At 37.4% G+C, this 17,938-nt stretch overlaps 1 protein-coding gene across 1 annotated transcript in view; it reads right to left on the bottom strand.

The window, feature by feature from the left end:
- Positions 1–17,938, bottom strand: part of LOC113019621 (butyrophilin subfamily 3 member A2-like) — a 75,788-nt gene that overhangs the window by 57,655 nt on the left and 195 nt on the right. The window contains exons 2-4 of the mRNA XM_026163388.1: positions 17,606–17,708; positions 16,615–16,956; positions 15,991–16,284 (exon numbers count right to left, since the gene is read on the bottom strand). Of these exons, the coding sequence (XP_026019173.1) occupies positions 15,991–16,284; positions 16,615–16,956; positions 17,606–17,699 (730 nt within the window). The 5' untranslated portion in view covers positions 17,700–17,708. The remainder of the gene's footprint in view (positions 1–15,990; positions 16,285–16,614; positions 16,957–17,605; positions 17,709–17,938) is intronic.

Below are 17,938 nucleotides of genomic sequence, written 5' to 3' on the forward strand. Positions count from 1 at the left end.
GAGAGGTCATCCACCGCCCGGTTAGCTGGTAAAAATACTGTACACGTGCCAGCATCATCCGTGGCCACAGTATTTGCTAGAGGGCTTGGGAAAGTTTCAGATGACCAGACCTTAATGTTACTTGAGCCAACCAACACGCTCGTTCCCAGCGGTTTGGTTGTTGTTCCTACTCTTGTTGAAACTGACAGGCACGTGTTTCCAGTTCAAGTTGTGAACTTCTCTCAGGAAGATGTGTGGTTGGCTCCCCGGACCAGACTTGGTGTGCTTACTGTAGTGGAGTGTGTTGAGAATGCAGCTGAGGTGCAGTTTAATCGTATTTCTGCTGACCACGAGGAAGTGTCACTGAATAAGAAAGGGACTTTTCTCAGTTCATGGGCAGTTATTTTGCGCCTTGGTTTTTCCACACGCTTCTTGCGACCCTGTTGACTATTTTGAATGAAACGCTTGATTGTTGGATGATCACGCTTCAGGAGCTTTGCAATTTTGAGACTGCTGCATCCCTCTGCAAGATATCTCACTATTTTTGACTTTTCTGAGCCTGTCAAGTCCTTCTTTTGACCCATTTTGCCAGTGGAAAGGAAGTTGCCTAATAATTATGCACACCGGATATGATGTCATTAGACCACACCCCTTCTCATTACAGAGATGCACATCACCTAATATGCCTAATTTCGAGCCTATACAGCTTGGAGTAAGACAACATGCATGAAGAGGATGATGTGGACAAAATACTCATTTGCCTAATAATTCTGCACTCCCTGTAGTACGCACCGTACGTAGTACGCGTAGTGCGCGTACTTCAAGCGTGCGGTCTCTTAACCCTTTAGAGCCGATCGGAGCGGGAACGCTCTGTTATGCGTAACTATTTTTAAATCCCAGTAGCACTGCAACCACGTAAGCTAGCGCAAAAAATTTTTTTGCATATGAAACCGGAGGAGTTGTACTTACATCTGATGCCATCAGCTTGTCCTAGGTCACGGTTTCCTTCCACATAAAGCTTTGCAAAAACTGCATAAAAAGCGCTTGCTGGAACAAAAATATAATATTCCAGAAACACGCTTTACCGATCTGATCAGCTGTTCATAACACTTCCTACGTTGGAATAGACGTCAGCGCGAACTTTTGCATTTCCGCCATTACCTGCCCGAAACCGGAAGTGACGTCATTTTCGTGGAAATGTAGTCTTTTTTGCGATCAGGGCCTCAGGGCCTATACTGCTCTTTTTAAAAGTTATCTTTGACTTTATGACTTTCTGTGTCGTTTATGGGATGCTTAGGACTCATATTGCACTGCTGGAAATAGTTTATTTTGATGCATATGCTGCTTTTTTGCAAATTTGCAGTATAATATTTATTTTCGTTTTTCCTGCAGTGTATAAAAATTGGTGTATTTCAAAAATAAAACTATGAAGACACTCAAAATAATTTTCCTGTGGTGGGAAACTATTTTGTGCAACTTTTTTGTATTTACAGTTTTGAGGGATAAGACTCTTAAATTTCTCTAACTACAAATATATGTCAAAAAATCAAAAACGATTTTCAATTTTTTTGTAGTTTATTGCAGTTTTTTGCAATTTATGTAATTACTATGCACCTAATGAATACATATTATTAAAATCTGGGCTATAATGGTTGTATTGATGTATAGCAACTTGAAATGCTCCCAAAAATGGCTCCACAGCATGTAAAAATATAATATAAGCTCTGGCGGACTTGGTTCTATGGTAGGTCTTAAAGGGTTAATTGGGACACAGCCAACATGTCTTGAAGTTCTCCAGAGGCCTCGTAATGAACTACTCATTTGATTCAGGTGTGGTGACCCAGGGTGATATCTAAAACCTGCAGGACAGCAGCTCTCGAGGCTGGGAGTTGGCTACCCCTGATGTAAATATAAGTTGGCTGATACAAAAAAGCAAATAAATAAAGATCCAATGGATATACTTGCTTTTGAATGTAGTGTCTCCCAAAATAAAAGTATTTATTGCTTAAAAAGATAAATTAAAAAAAATTATAACATTTATCAAATTAGATTTATAAAACAAAGAAAATTTCAAAATATTCACAGGTTTTTTTGTATCTTTTACTTGAGTGCAGCTGGATTTCAGTGTCACTAAAAGGTTTTTGGTGTCTTGTGTTGGTCAGGAAAGTTTAACAGCATCAGTGTCAGAATTAAGTGTAATGCACCTTACTTGGACCTACAATGTATTTTATATCTGTGTGTTCAATATTTTGTCAAGCTCATGTTGTCTACGTCCCCTTTTTGTCACCCCCCAATGACGTTCAGGTTCATTCAGGTTCATTTTTGTCAGCTGTGTTTTCCCCAAGTATTCTCACTTCCCTCTTTACTCTACTGCATATTTAAGTTCTCTGTGTTCCTCTGTTCAGTGTTGGGTTGTCTGTTCGTCTTACTACAAGTTCCGTGAGTCTAAGCTCTTCATGTCTTGGGTTTCCCTGATGTTCATATTCAGGCTATATTCATGTCATAGTTTTTCATGTCTTAGTTTTAGTTTTTCCCAGTTCAGGTTTCAGGTTAATTTTTCCCTATTTCACCTTGCCTGGTTTTTGTTTTTGCTCTCAGCCTAGTAAACGGCTCACTTTTTGTTAGTTTTCCTCTCCTGTGTCTGCTTTTGGTAAACACTGCAAACACACCAGCCCGGGGGCCTTAACACCTCTATTTCTTTAATTCACAAATTTCTTTTTTAAAATCCTAGATTTGATTAATCTCTAATATTTGTTAGATTTATCGAATGGATTTCCTTTTAGTATTCTCTATTTATATCTTCTTACTGATCATTTTGGAGCTGACTTCTAGTATTTTGTGTGTCAGGTTTATTTCATGGTTCAGTCACACTAGGACGTCAACCTCATCTGAGAAAAATTATTCTTTGCCAGTTATTGCTTTGATTTGTTTTCACTTTTAGTAACTGAAAAATATATACCCCAGAGGATGATTATACAATATCTAGGCAACAACATTTGATTGCAAGTGTTATGGAATAAACATATATTCTTAGTTCTTATTTTCTGAGTATATTGTTTTATGTTATTTTAATAATAAAGGTTTGTAAACCAAGGCCACTTTTGACTCACAAACTAAGTGCTCAGCCAGACTGAAAAATAGGAAGTTAGTGTAGAGCTGTACAAGCATATAAATAAAAACAGGAAACCAGACAGAAAAAAGAGGAACTAGTAACATATAAGGAGTTGTTTGTATCGAGGCTGTGTGTGACGTGTAAAGTACCAAAATAACACCTATATGAGACACATTTTTAGCTTCTAATGTTAGAGTTTCTCCAACTGGCTTTGGGCTGTGAAGGGCTCTCTCTTCCGGAAGATGATCGAATAAAGAATTAGAAATGTTTTGACCACTCCTGAGTCGGGTTTTCTCTGTTCTATCATGGGGATCAAGGAATCGGGTTTAATACAAGGCAGTTGCACAGATGACCTGGTAGCAGGCAATCAATCAATAGGTCGATCCAAAGTTAGCAAATCGGTCACAGTTGTGCATCAAGTTTAAGCATCATGTCTGCTCAGAGACATATAATTGGAGATCAACATGTTCCTAAATAAAAAATAAATAAAGAACAAGGTGGCAACATGCTTCTGTCATTCTGCAGTTCAATTTTGTCCTACAGCAACTATGATGAAATTTGTGGACAAATTTCTGAATTTATGTTTCAAATCTATGAGGCACCGCCTGGGAAATAAATGAAATAAACACTTTCAAGCACGAAGAATAGAAAATAACAATGATTGTTGCAAATAAATGACAGTTAATCACATTATCATTACAAACAGCGGATGAATCAGCCTAGTTTCAATCAGTACAGCTCTGCTTATGTTCAAGTAATTATATAAAATCTGAATTTCTTAATATTTCTTCAGAGTGTTTCGATCACCAGAGAAATAGATCTGATTAAACATGACAGTCATGTAAATGCAGGAAGTTAGTGTATAAAAAATGAACCTGTTGTTTTGTGGAGTTGAGCTCATTGTTCAGTCTCTTCATTTCTCTCTCCATCTTCTGTTTCTCTCCCTGGACTTGACTGATAGTTTCACAAAGCTGCAATTAAAAAGAAACAAAAACATAGAAGACAAATATATATTTTTATGTTTTTTGTTATAGCATTTGGGTGATTACACAGAGTCAATAAATCAGTTACTATATTGAATTAAGAGCTTGATATGATATAAATTTTAGAATGGAGAACCTGAAGAAACAACTGTATTTGAATTTCATTATAAGTAAATTATTTAAGCTTTGTCTTAAATTAAGAGTTTTCATATAAGAAGCAAGTATGTGTGACAACAACACACACCATCTTAATGAGGTCAACACATTTCTCAACAACACCCTGCAATAACAGACAGTCTTCACCCTGATGAGAAAACACTGAATCTGAACGTGACTGATGTCTGTAAAACTCTGAGGAGAGTGAATGTTTGGAAGGAATCAGGACAACATTCAAGGACGAGTCCTCAGAGAGTGCTGAGCACAGATGGGCAATAACGCGTAATCCGATTACATTTTCAAGTAACGAGTAATGTAACAGGTTTACTTTTTTGGAGGAGTAATCAGTAATAAGTAACCAATTACTTTTTTCAAGTATCGTGATCAACACTGGTGCTAACGAGCCTTCACACTTCCTTACAGACATCTTTAACTCCTCGCTGTGGCAGACTGTTGTTCCATCATGTTTCAAATCTGCCACCATCACATGTTTTGATGACACCTGCCCTTTGCATTAACTCCCTTAATAATGATGTTTTGGTAGAGTCCCCTCCACGTCAGTCTTCGTACTGGCCAAACAGCTCCACAGCTGTTGTCCTGTGCTCTTCACCTGAGCTTTACAGATGTGTAAACGTGATACAGTCACGTTGAAGTGCTGTTTGTTGGTGGATCATCCCCCAGGAGCTGGTGAGAAAACTGACACCTTCCCCAGGTATCAACACCCCCATGTGTATCTGGCTGCTGGTCTTCCTCACTGACAAAACTCACTCAGGCTACGTCCACACTAATGCTTTTTCGTTTGAAAAAGCATCTTTTTCTCTCCGTTTCGGCCTCCCATCCAAACTGAGATGGCGTTGTCCCCAAGGAAAAACGCAGCATTTTGAAAACCCTCTCGAAACCTTCCTCCATCATCTCCACTTTATTTCCCCCCCATCTTCTGAGCGATGCTTTCACTGACCTTTGATTCCAGTGTAGGAAATGTTCCCATCAGCTTCTGAATGATTCCATCCTTCTCCCTCTCAGATATGATGATCTGTCAGAAAGAAAGACAGACAGATGTTGATGTTTCAGCACTTTGTTGATAAAGTGACAAATTTGTTGAAGCTCCACAGTGTGAGCAACATGTTTAAAAACACAAAAACTAAAATCACTTTATTTTTTAGAAATTGTATTTAAACACAACTACTGAGGATTAGTGCTACTCTGCTCCAGCTTATGACCTTACACCACACAAGTCTCATATACTCTACAGTCTAATAGCACATTTATTTTTGTTGTCAGTTTAAGGTTTGTAGAATAATAATGAACTTAAACATAATCACAGCTTTTACAAGGATCCAGTAACGTGTCTTTAATGAAATGAACATGTGCAATATTCTCACTCTTATCTTTGTCTCTTCACACACAGTTAATCACATCAAACATAACAATAAACAGAAGTTTTAAATCTCACTTCACTTACTGCTATTTGATCAGGTGCGTGATAACATCAATATTTAATATGACGCTCAAATTTCAACAACACAAAATGCTGTCAGTTTAGAAAATAAAATTAACATAAGAACATATAAATATTCAGCTCTGGCAGACTGCTACATATCAAATTTGATGACACATTGATTTTAGGACAGACTTTTTCTTCTTTGCTGTGGAGCATTTTTTACATTGTGTCATCCTATTTTTCCCACATCCATAAAATCTCTGTAAAGGAGGTGACTGTGTTCATTTACTGAGATCCACAGTTTGCATATCATTAGTTCTTTTTCTCATATTTAAGACTTTTAGATTTAGATTAGTTTATTTATACAGTTGAGTCTCATAATAATAATAATAATAATAATAATAATAAACTTTATTTATAAAGCACACTTAAAAACCAAGGGTATCCCAAGGTGCTTAACAAGTAAGATAGAGTATAGGAGGAGGATAATAGAAATAGGACCAAAGCAAGTACTAAGTATGCAAGCAGATAACTGTCACTGATACATAGGAAAGCAACAGGTACAGAGCAAACAAGAATTTAAATGAGCATAAAAGTGCATAATATAAAATCATAAAAGAAATATTAACTAGAGGGAAAGGCAAGATTGAATAAGTGGGTTTTTAATCGTGATTTGAACAGTGCAATGGAGTCAGATGCGCGGAGGTCGAGAGGAAGGGTATTCCACAGTACCGGGGCAGCCAGAGCAAACGCATGGTCACCCCGGGACTTCAGTCGAGATCTGGGTTGGGTCAGAAGTAGTTGAGTGGCAGATCTGAGTGTTCTAGCAGGAGTATGTGGTTTGAGAAGTTCACTAAGATAACTTGGTGCTAATTTATTAATAGTTTTGAAAGTTAGGAGTAATATTTTAAATTGAATACGGTACTTTATGGGCAGCCAATGCAGGCTACCTAGAACAGGAGTAATAGGGCAACATTTCCTGGTACCAGTCAAAAGGCGGGCTGCTGCATTTTGGACTGTTTGCAGTATAAGAAGAAGAGAAGAGGGAAGACCATAGTACAAAGAGTTACAATAATCCAACCTGGAGGTCACAAAAGGGTGAGTAAATACTGATGTTTACAATTATACTTTTCACAAAGAGAGTTAAAACAGCAAAATCACAATGTTTATAACTGAAAGACAAACCTCTGGATTTTTGTTCTCCAGCTGATTCTTCAGTTTCTCTGATGTTTCTTGGAGCTGATTGATGATTTCAGTTTTCTTCTCTAACTGCAGCTGAAATGTTACATGAAGAAAGAGCAGAAGGAAGAAATGTTCATGTTTAAGACACAATAATGAAACACAACCAGAATCACATTAAAGCTGTATGATGTAAATATAAGGGTGCTGATGTTAACAACATTAAGTGTTGTGGGATGATGTGAAAAATCTTGGATTGTTGGATGTCAAAGTTGTGTTTGGTTAATGACACACAAACTGCTGCTGGACAAAACTGCAGGAATATAAGTGCACAGGTCTGTGATCATTGGGAGGATGACAGCATCACATATGTCCATGTTTACCTCTGTCTGCTGAGTGATGCTTTCACTGAGCTTTGAATCCAGTGTAAGAAGTGTCTGCATCAGCTTCTGAATGAATTCAGTCTTCTCTATCTCAGATTCGATCATCTGTCAGAAAGAAACACAGACAGACAGATGTTGATGTTTCTGCAGAACTTTGTTGGTTAAAGTGAAAAAAACTATTGAAGTTTCACACTGTGAGCAACATGTTTCCAACCATTGTGTCCCCTTACTCAATCTGATTGGTGTCTTTTTAATGATACAGACTAGGGCTGGGACGACGCGTCGACGTAATCGATTATGTCGACACGTAAAATACGTTGCTGTGCGTCGATGTGTTGTCACTTTCAAAACAGACATGGTTCAGCGAGTAGCAGCAACATGAGTGAGGCAGCCGCAGTCGACTTAAATCACTCCACCCGAACACGCAGTTCTACAGAATGGGGATATTTTAACAGAAAAGGAAGTGATTCAGTCATTTGCTGGCTGTATATACCACATCAACACCATGTGAAAGGCTTTTTTCAGTTGCTGGAAACATTGTCACCAAAAACAGGGCAAGCCTGACTGCTGAGCATATAGAAATGCTAACATTCCTCCACACCAATGCATAACTACTTCATCTGATGAACGTGATTGAACACACACACAGAAATAGGAGAGAAGGCAGCAAAATGGATATTTTGTTAACAAAGAGCACTTTTTTTGCAGAGAGCAAGTGAATGTTAAGTTTCATTTGTTCAAAGATGCCATTGCTGCTGTTTATATTTTATTAATTTTTGGCTATGATTTCCTTTATTCATATTTGTTTTGCACAGCATTTAATTTTTTTGTTAAAAACAGAAAACTGAACTAGAATTTTATTGTGGATTTTGTTTTTATTAAATCTCCAATCCATACCTACTTCATGTAATTAACATGATTGATGATTGAACTCACACACACACAGAGAAACGTGAGAAACGGCAACAAAATGAATTTTGTTTTGTGAATGAAGAGCACTTTTTTGCAGAAAGCAAAGTGAATGTTACATTTTGTTTAAAGACACCATTGCTGCTATTTATTTTAAATGTTTTGTTAACTTTTCCTTAATTTTATATATGTTTTCACATTTCATTTCTTGTTAAATGCTATCTCTAATATAAGATTGTACTACTACTACAACTTCATTTTGCATTTTTTTTATTAAAAGGTGTTCAAATGAAGAAATTTGTGTTTTTCATTGAGATACATAAATTAGTAAATGTGAAATTGCTGTACAAGTCAAATAATGGGGAAATAATTGAGGATCAAATCAAAATAGAATCGGATTGAAAAATTAATCGTTAGATTCATCGATTAGGAAAATAATCGTTTTGCCCAGCCCTAATACAGACTGTACAGAGTAATTTATAAAGAAAGTAAATTATTTTATTTACAGTCAAACACAAGAAAACTATCAATCCATTCTCTAGTGCTTATCCTTCCCAGAGTTGAGGGGGGCTGGAGCCTATCCTAGCTGTCATAGGGCGAGAGGCAGGGTACACCCTGGATAGGCTGCCAGTCTGCGCAGGGCTAACGCATACACCCGTAGGTGTGAACGTGAATGGTTGTCTGTTTCTATGTGTTAGCCTTTTGTAAATAAATACAGACCCTGGAGAGGTCAGGTGTCTATCACAGGGCTAACACTGTATAAAAGGCTCTGAGATTTTATGTTCCTGAAATATTGTTCTGAGTGAGTTTATGGGAAATGACGTAAGCATAAGTTTGATGTGCTGTGCTGCTGCTCCAGAGGGAGAGAGGGTACTTCTGGGTCAGTTTTTGGTTATCGCCTCATGATGTAAGCTGTGTTCCTGTTTGCAATCCTTCACAGTGATACTCCAAGTGTTAAGTCAATGCCTGAAAGTAAGTTACCTTAAATATGTTTATTTACAAACTCCAGTTTTACCGTGGCTTCAATTACTTTCTACTGAGTTATAACCAGAGATGGGCAGTAACGCGTTACTGTAATCCGATTACTTTTTTCAAGTAACGAGTAAAGTAAGGGATTACTATTGCAAAAACGGTAATTAGATTACCTTTACTTTCCCATAGGAACGCTGCGTTACTGCGTTACTAAAACCGTGATTTTTTTGCGAGAATGTCTCATGACAGTGACGTAAGCGAGTGCCATGGTCGTGACAACAGCTGTGTGCAGATCAACAATGGATCATATATCAAGTAGGGAGAGAGTATGAGCGTGCAGCGTTTAAAGCGTGGAAGTACTGACCTTACTTTAAGTTTGAATCCATAAAAAGTGACAAAAACATTAGCGTCCATTAGCATTGTGCGTGGGAAGAAAACATCTTTTTACAGCGAAAAAAACCCCTAAACTTCCAAGCAAGCGCCGAGTGCGCTATGACGTAATGGGAAATTCACAGAGAAACTGCCGTATCCTTCCACTGACCGCTGCGGCACACCTGCACCAGGGTATACCTCCGCCTACCCAACTCCTGCTTTACAGGTGAAAATAGAGCAACAGGACCGCTAGTCTTTGATTTTATTTATTTTCTGCTGTGTTTTACTTGCATCTATTTGAAAGAGTGAATGTAAACGCACAAAAAAAATATATTTTATGTGCTGGAATGTGCAGAAAATAGGTTTAAATATTAAACAAATTTCTTCCAGTCAGAGAATGTTGCATATAATTACATTTTTGCTTGATGCATAAAGTTAAAAGATTAAAATTAATAAAACTATAAAAGTTTTAAAAAGAGACTTTTCCATTTGATTACATTTTGTATGATGGATTATGCAGAAAAAGTAGAATTGGGCTGAAAGATCTATCGCTTTATCACCTATTCAGGTTGGAAATCGTGTTTTTAAAAAGTAACTAAGTAGTTAATTACTTTTGAAAATAAGTAATCAGTAAAGTAACAGGATTACTTTTGGGGGGAAGTAATCCGTAATTAGTTACTGATTACTTGACCAACACTGGTTATAACCAATGTTCCCTCTAATTTTTCATGTGTCTAAGCAAACACACAAAGTCCCTGAGCGATCCCTTGGACCACTGTGAGCAACATTAAACATGTGCACTGTGGTCACGCCGGCATCGGATCTATCCAAGTTACATGGTTTATTAAAATAATCAAATTACAGCATTTACATTTATGTTAGACTACTTTTAATTAAGGGCTAATTTAATTAACCCACTTACAATGAAAATTAAAAAAAACAAATCTTGTTCATGACCTGTTTATGTTAACACTATTGGAAGTAAAAATAACTTGAACTCACAACTTTCTTTTTTTTCTTTTTTTTTTTATAAAGCTCTGACTTGTATTATGCATACGAGTCTGTGGCCTGGGAGAGAGTCCTGTAACTCTGTCTGCAAAATATAGTAAATAATGACCAATGTTGGGCAATTAATTATATAGTTACTTCTTCAAAAAAAAGTTACTGAGTTTTGCAAACAAAGTTTTTTGCAGCTATTTACCTAAAAATGCAGCCAAGGTGTTTTTTAGATAAACATTTCAAACTATATACAGAACAATCAGCTGTTCGGCATCAAATTTGATGCCACACAAATAATTTGTGCCACTCCAAAAAATTATTTCTGTCCACTATGAGATAAAGGAGAACAACAGCCTGATACCTGCAGGCCTGGCAGCAGGAGATGTATCACTCCTGTAACACCCGTAACATTCAGTAGTTGCCTCATTGTTCTGACACACACAACAAAACTATTGACTACACTACACACTAACTACAAAAGACAACACACTAACTTTAGCCTCCAAACACGCTAAACGTTGCAAATCTCTCACATCTCAAAACACCGCAGTCAAACTCCCCCCCTTCCTAAACAACTAAATACCATGTTGCTATATCATTTTTTGATTGGTCGACATGGTACATTTTCCCACCAATAGAAAACAGTAGTTTGTTTGTTTTTTGGTTTTGTTTTTGCTCACAGGAGGAGAGTGCCTTTAAGCACTTTCCTTATAGTATACCGGTATATAAACAACGATAGTATTCAGGGGAAAAAAACAAACATTGCATACTTTTTTTTAAATCACAACTCTGGTTTTACGTGGCCTATCAACACAATTTAAAAACTGGTATAAAGTCCACACTTTTTCCGTCAATTGTTCTGTCCTGCTCACATCTCCAATGGTTTTGCACGTTGTCATTAACGTAGCTTCATTCCACATCAGCCACGCCGCTCTGCTAGCTAAAACACTGGTGTCGGCACATAAGGACGCTGTTATAGCCTGTCAACAATGTTGATTAGCTGTGTATATGCGAATGTGAATCGCATCATTGGCTGGAGCAGCCAGTCACCGGTCACATTGGAAAACAGAATGAATTGTTAAAGTATTTATTTTAATTTCAATTCAGGTTAGATTTTTTTTGTGCGCAGAGACCGTGCCAGCAGTGCGCGATTGCAAATGCGCGCAGCTTAGAGGGAACATTGGTTATAGCGCGTTTTCATGTGGTGAATAAGGGATGTGCCGCCATAGTGTAGTAATTTTATTCAGCCACACGATGGCGCATTTAATGATGGTTAGAGACAGTGAATGTCTCTGCTTGTAGTATGACGTTACCACTGTGTTTAATCTGAGTTCTCTGTATGTTACTGTTGAACCCAGTAATGTAATATTTATTGGTTTATATATTATGTCATGGACATTATATGGATAGATGGATGTGTAACTTTATCTTACTTTATATTTTGAGTTTATATTAGTTGAACCAGTGTTGCTGTAATATATTTGGTCAAACGGCAACTTATTATTTACTACAGACTATTGGCAACATTGAGCATTGCAGTGACGATAAACCAGCTGACTGTGACAGTTCAGCAAAGTGGAAACCTCTTGTCCTCCTTCCTGTGTTCTGACCGACACACCATCTTGTTAGCTGTTGAACCTACACCACCCCTCACCCATTACTCCTCAATAAACACAGAGGAGAACAACCATTCACATCTATGAGCAATTCAGAGTAATCTGTAAACCTAGACTCCCTAACTGCAAGTCTTTGGACTGTGGTAGGAAGCCAGATTATCTGGACAGAACCCGTGCAGGCACGGGGAGAACATGCAAAACTGACAGCCTGGATTGGTCATTAAACAGCACTGGTTAAACAGTCTCGGCAGTCTCTGCACTTTGCATTTTGGATGAGGAGAGCACAGTTTTCTCCTCCATCATCTCCACTTCCTACTGAGGCAGCATCAAAAGTGTGCTGAGCAGCTGTGTCTCCATCTGGTTTGACAGCTTCAAGGCCTCAGAGACGAAATCACTGCAGAGAAGATCATCAGGACTTCTCTTCCATCCATCCAGGAAGTCGAGCACAGATGCTGTCTCAGCAGAGTCCATAACATCATCAGAGAAAGTTGCTACATTTCTGCAAGTCAGTACTTTCTTTGAATGTCAACATGAATTATAATTTTGTTCAATGTATAGAAAAAGTTCCAGTTTCAGACATTTGTTAACAAATAAACAAAATAATCTCTTTCATAACTCTTTACAATACAGAGATAAAGAGACATTTAATAGGAACACAAAGACACATATGACAAATAAATAACAAATAACAAATACGAACCTTTTCTTTAATGTTCTGTAGGTTCTTTTCAGCTTCCTCCCTCCTCCCTTGTTCCTTCAGGAGTTTCCTCTTTGAAGTTATTGGCAACTGAGAGATGGCAGACAAACAAAGTACAAATACTTGTTACTGTACTTCAGTAGAATTTTCAGGTATCTGTACTTTACTTGAGTATTTATTTTTCTGAGAACTTTTTAAGTTTACTTTAGCTTTTGCACTTTGGATATTCATCACTTTGAGCCTCCAAACATCAAACCAATTTGAGCCAGGATGAGGATATCGCATAAATACAGATGACATGTGCCAAAGTCAGGGGTTAAAGAGTGTGTGTGTGTGTGTGTGGGGGGGGGGGGGGAGGGTGGGGGGGGGGTAGCACATGACTTTGTCACACAAAACGGGCTCATTATTACTTTTGGTTTAACAAAACTGAGTTATTATTTCAGGTCACTTCAAACATCACATTGCTTTGAGCATAAGCGCTAACATATGAAAGGCGATGCTGTTTGTTTATTAATCACACGGAGATTTTGCATAAAATGAGATGAAATAGATACCAGAGGCAAAACTGAGTATCATAGTCAGGAGTTAACGTTTTTTACTTTTTGTCTATATTGCGGTACTTCAGCATCGAGCCAGGTAATTTCAAATGAGATATTTCTGTCAGCTCAACAAACATCAGCAGACAAAACATATTTGTGTGCACCAAAAAAATAGTTTCTGTTCATCTGGACGTTTTCAGTGGGAGAAACGTTTCGTGACTCAACCAAGTGACGTCTTCAGTCTCAGCTGACTGCAGGTTTCCAGCTTCATAAAGTTACTACATGAGCATGAAACCACAAACAGAACTATTTCTTACAGAAGACGATTAGAAATGCTGCTGTATTTCACAGACACTGAAAAGAAAGAGCTAACTTCACTCGGAGATGGAGAAATCCCACTTTAACTTATTTATTGCTCATCTTCTGTTCAGAGTAAAAGTCAAACCCTCTACAATGTCGCTCAATCTCTACTTAAGTAATTCAAGCTAATTACATTTATTAGAATTAAAATTTACAGTGAATTAATGTTTGTATTCCCATTTACTGATATTATTATTATTATTATCATTATTAGTTAGCTTTGCACAAAAATAGCTGGTAGAAACGTCCAAAGAGCTACTTTTACTTTCTTACTCTGAGTACATTTCAGAGTTTTTACTTGTAAAGAAATTGAATCAGTTGTTCAACTTTTACTGAGTATGTTTAAACTCTAGTGTTTGTATTTCTACTTAAGGACAGAATGTCTGGACCTTGTCACCACTGGTGTCATTAGGATGAAGATTTGTGTCAGTCTGTGAGATTGTACTCTTAATGTTTATATTATCAATGGTAATTATGTGAAGGTGCATTTCGGCATTTGTTATGGAGTAACACAAAACTAATACAACACAGTGTAATGGATTACTTACTCCAGGTAATAAATAATGTAACACATTACTTTAAAGTGTAACGGGAATTAAAGCATGAGCACAACACTGATTAAAGCCACAATCAATAAATCTGCACATATGAGATAAAACACAATGATGCGATAGAAAAACTTGTTTGTCATTCTTGGGTTGTATTTTTAAATCAATATGGGTTTTTTTTTATTAATGAGCACGCCTATTGTCTTTGTTGGTGATGTGTGTTGTCATCAACCAAAGTCCAGGAAAAGCTTGATTATATGATAGAGGATTTTTATTATGCAATATGATCAAGTAAAATCAAATGTGCTTTATATTCAAATACAATATAATCAAGTGTGTTTTACTTTCAAGTGTTCATATATTTTCACATAACTGAGTCTATTTGTTAACACAAACGCAATGTATTCTTTTTTAGTATCTGTGATGTCAGATAAGCATGATAAACTTCTGTATTCTTTACCCCAGTCTGAAAGGTCAGACAGGTTGAGATAATGCCTGACCTCTCCTCCTGTAACTGAAAAGAGGAAGTACTATGTAATCAGTTTCTTACCCTATAAATAAAGCAACCAGCCTGCGCTTGAGTGTGTGTGATTTTGCTGAGAGGCACACACCCATGCGCATGTCTTAAAACTCTCTGAGTCGGTCTGCAGTGTCTTATTTCTCTTACTTGTGAACAAATGTCTAAACCCCTGACATTATATAAAATAATTTCATCAGTAGCAACATTTTTACTAAAACAGAGACTGTGGTGACATTACTGAAGTAGTAATCTGATAATGATAAATGAAAACACACTGTTTTCACATTATTTCTGCTTCATTCCTTTAATATCAAAAGAGAACTCTTTCTACTCACTCTAGTAAATGCACATAAGGCACATAATGTACATAATGTCTGTGTGGTAACCGTGTGCAGTTTTTTTCTTTTTCTGTTGAGCATTATTTCAGGTAGTTTTATTGTGAAATCCTGAGAAGTATTTAATTTAATTTTTGAAAAACAGTAAACATTTTTATATTTAACTTATTTGTGTTTATCTACTCACGCATGAAGTCTGCTTCTCAGTTGTGGTAGAAGAACTGCTGGGATTGAGTAGCTCTGTCTCTCTGGCTTTCTTTTCAGAGGAACCTTTATCATCTACTGAGTCAGTCTGATCCTTTGGCCTTCTGTTGTTCTCTTTTTGAAATTAAAATTAAATAAGAAGGAAATGCCCAAACTTGGATTAAAATATTAAACCTCTCATCAGAGTCTCAATGAAAACATTGATTTATAGTAGTGAAAAATAATAATTAATCAGTGACTTACTCATCATGTGTTTCCTCTTTCTACGTAAAAGAACAACAACTGATAAAATTAACAGCATGATGCAAAGAGCCAAACTAACAGCCAAACCGATGATGACAGCTGAAGAACTGGACGGGATCTCAAAGAAATCCTCTGAAATAGTAAAAAACAAAACACATTTCTAGAATTCTGGAATTCAGATGTTCAAAAAGTGTTTCTATCATAAATGTCAGTAGCGGTTTTGGATACGGGCGGTTGCCCGGGGTGGCATCATAGTGGGGGGCGGCATCACGGGCATCGGCAAAAAAAAAAAAATTCTCGTACTCATGCTGCCCCGATGTCATGCCAGCGCATAATATACAGCTTGATGATTTAAAGTCTCAGGGAGGGAGCGAGGGAGTGCTCGCCCCGGGCACCAAACAGGCTAGGACCGCCACTGATAAATGTAATAATTTAATTTGAACCTGGAACATGTATGTGTGTCTCTCTGCTCTGGTTGGTGTTCCTCTGTTGGACTCTGCAGGTGATGTTGTTGCTGTGTCTCTTCTCCACAGTCACTGTGCTGCTGACAGTATAGAGGTCATCAGGACCTCTGAGGGTCTCTGTAGGTCCAGCAGAGAGGAGGTTTCCCTCACCGTCCAACCACAGCAGCTCAGGCTCTGGATACCAGCCTGCAGACTCACACTGTAACACCACTCCCCCTCTGTTTTTGTCAATCCCTGATAAACTGATGATAGGTGAGGTGGCAGCATCTGATGCTGAGCAAAAGAAAACATGAAATTTAAAAGTCAAGGGGCATTAATGATATTATAAGATTCAAAAATATACTTGTGTACCAGTAAAGCTAATAGAGTTCTGAATTTCTAAGTTTGGTCACTTACAAAGAAATGAAATGTCTCAATTTTTTTTGTCATGTCTTAATTTTAAACAAGGAAAAAAGACCATCAACCAAAAGCCCAGATAAAATGTTACAGAATCAATTTCTTCCAATTCAACCTCTCCATCACCATGGGCAAGAACAAAGAACTTTCAAATGATCCCAGGGACAAGACTGTACAATGCAAGACCATCAACATGAAGCTACTTACCAACAACTAGCTTGACTAAAGCTTCTTTTTCCAAATCTGGAATAAAGCATTTGTATGTCCCTGTATCGGCAAATTTCACTTTGGATATTTTCAGTGAAATATTTCCATACTTGAGTTCATCAACAAACAATGACGTCCTTCCTTTGAAAGAAGGATTTTTTAATTTTTCGAGTTCCTGACTGGCACGTGAAACATAGACAAATCTAGGGTCAAGCGAAGATCTTGTCCACTCCAGTGTCTTTGTAGAAACATCGTATGCAGGTTCCAGATGACATGGCAAAATTACATCATCACCAGCTCTTGCCACCAGTGCCTGAGATGGACCAATCAACTGAGGCTGACCTGAAAACAAGTAATCATAATTCTTAAATAAGAAATGGCCAGAAGGGATTGTTTTTAGCATTATCTCACAATATTTTTTTAAATTACTGAACCTAAGGGTGTGATGTGGAGACTCGATGTATCTAAACTGTAAACTTTTATGTTCACCCCAAGTTGTTATTTCCCTTTAAGAGACAATTCACCTCAAACTGTCATGTATTTATGTCTACACTAAATTGGTGCTAGCAGAGGCCAACAGCATCACATGGCCTCTGCCAGTGGATTATGGCAGATGAGCGAAGAGCATGAATTGATTCTAAATATCACAATCACTATGAATTTGTAATGGGCTAAAATTTTTTCAGCAATTCCCTGCAAGATGTAGCTGTGCAGTCAGCCATGTCTCTAACAAGCATATTCTCTGATTCTAAAACTATTAAGATTATGTTGGTGTCAGAGTACAGTGTATGTTGATGTATAATACTGTATACCTATCCTATTCAAATCCCTCTGCTGACAGAAACTGAAAAGCTGTTCTGTATCCTGCCAGTGTGACTTATTAAACATGGATCTCAATGAAGGCATGTTTCAAGCACAAATATAAATAATTAAAATGTGTGCTTCAAATATGACAAAAAACCACAACAATATTTATTTATGCATGAATTACCATTACAGACATCCTTTAGGAGAATGTGGAAGATCAGAACACTGAAAGCTTTGAGCAGTGGTTGAGGAAACAGTCCATTCTGCTGATGAGCCATCCTGCAGCTCTGAAAACAGACAGAAAACATTAACACAATAGAAACCACTGCTGACTGGAAAATTCTGTTTTGTGTTTCAGTAACATAAGTTGTACAATTAGGACTAAATGAATTCCTGGGCTCTGTCATCTAACTTGCATATCTACATAAATCATGCTTTTCTTTGTAGCAGTACTTCACTGAGTGTAGATCATCCTATCTGCCTTATGCAATTACAGTACTTTCACCTATTGTAAAGT

This window comes from Astatotilapia calliptera, chromosome 3 (genome assembly GCF_900246225.1).
Source record: "Astatotilapia calliptera chromosome 3, fAstCal1.2, whole genome shotgun sequence".
Classification (NCBI taxonomy): domain Eukaryota; kingdom Metazoa; phylum Chordata; class Actinopteri; order Cichliformes; family Cichlidae; genus Astatotilapia; species Astatotilapia calliptera.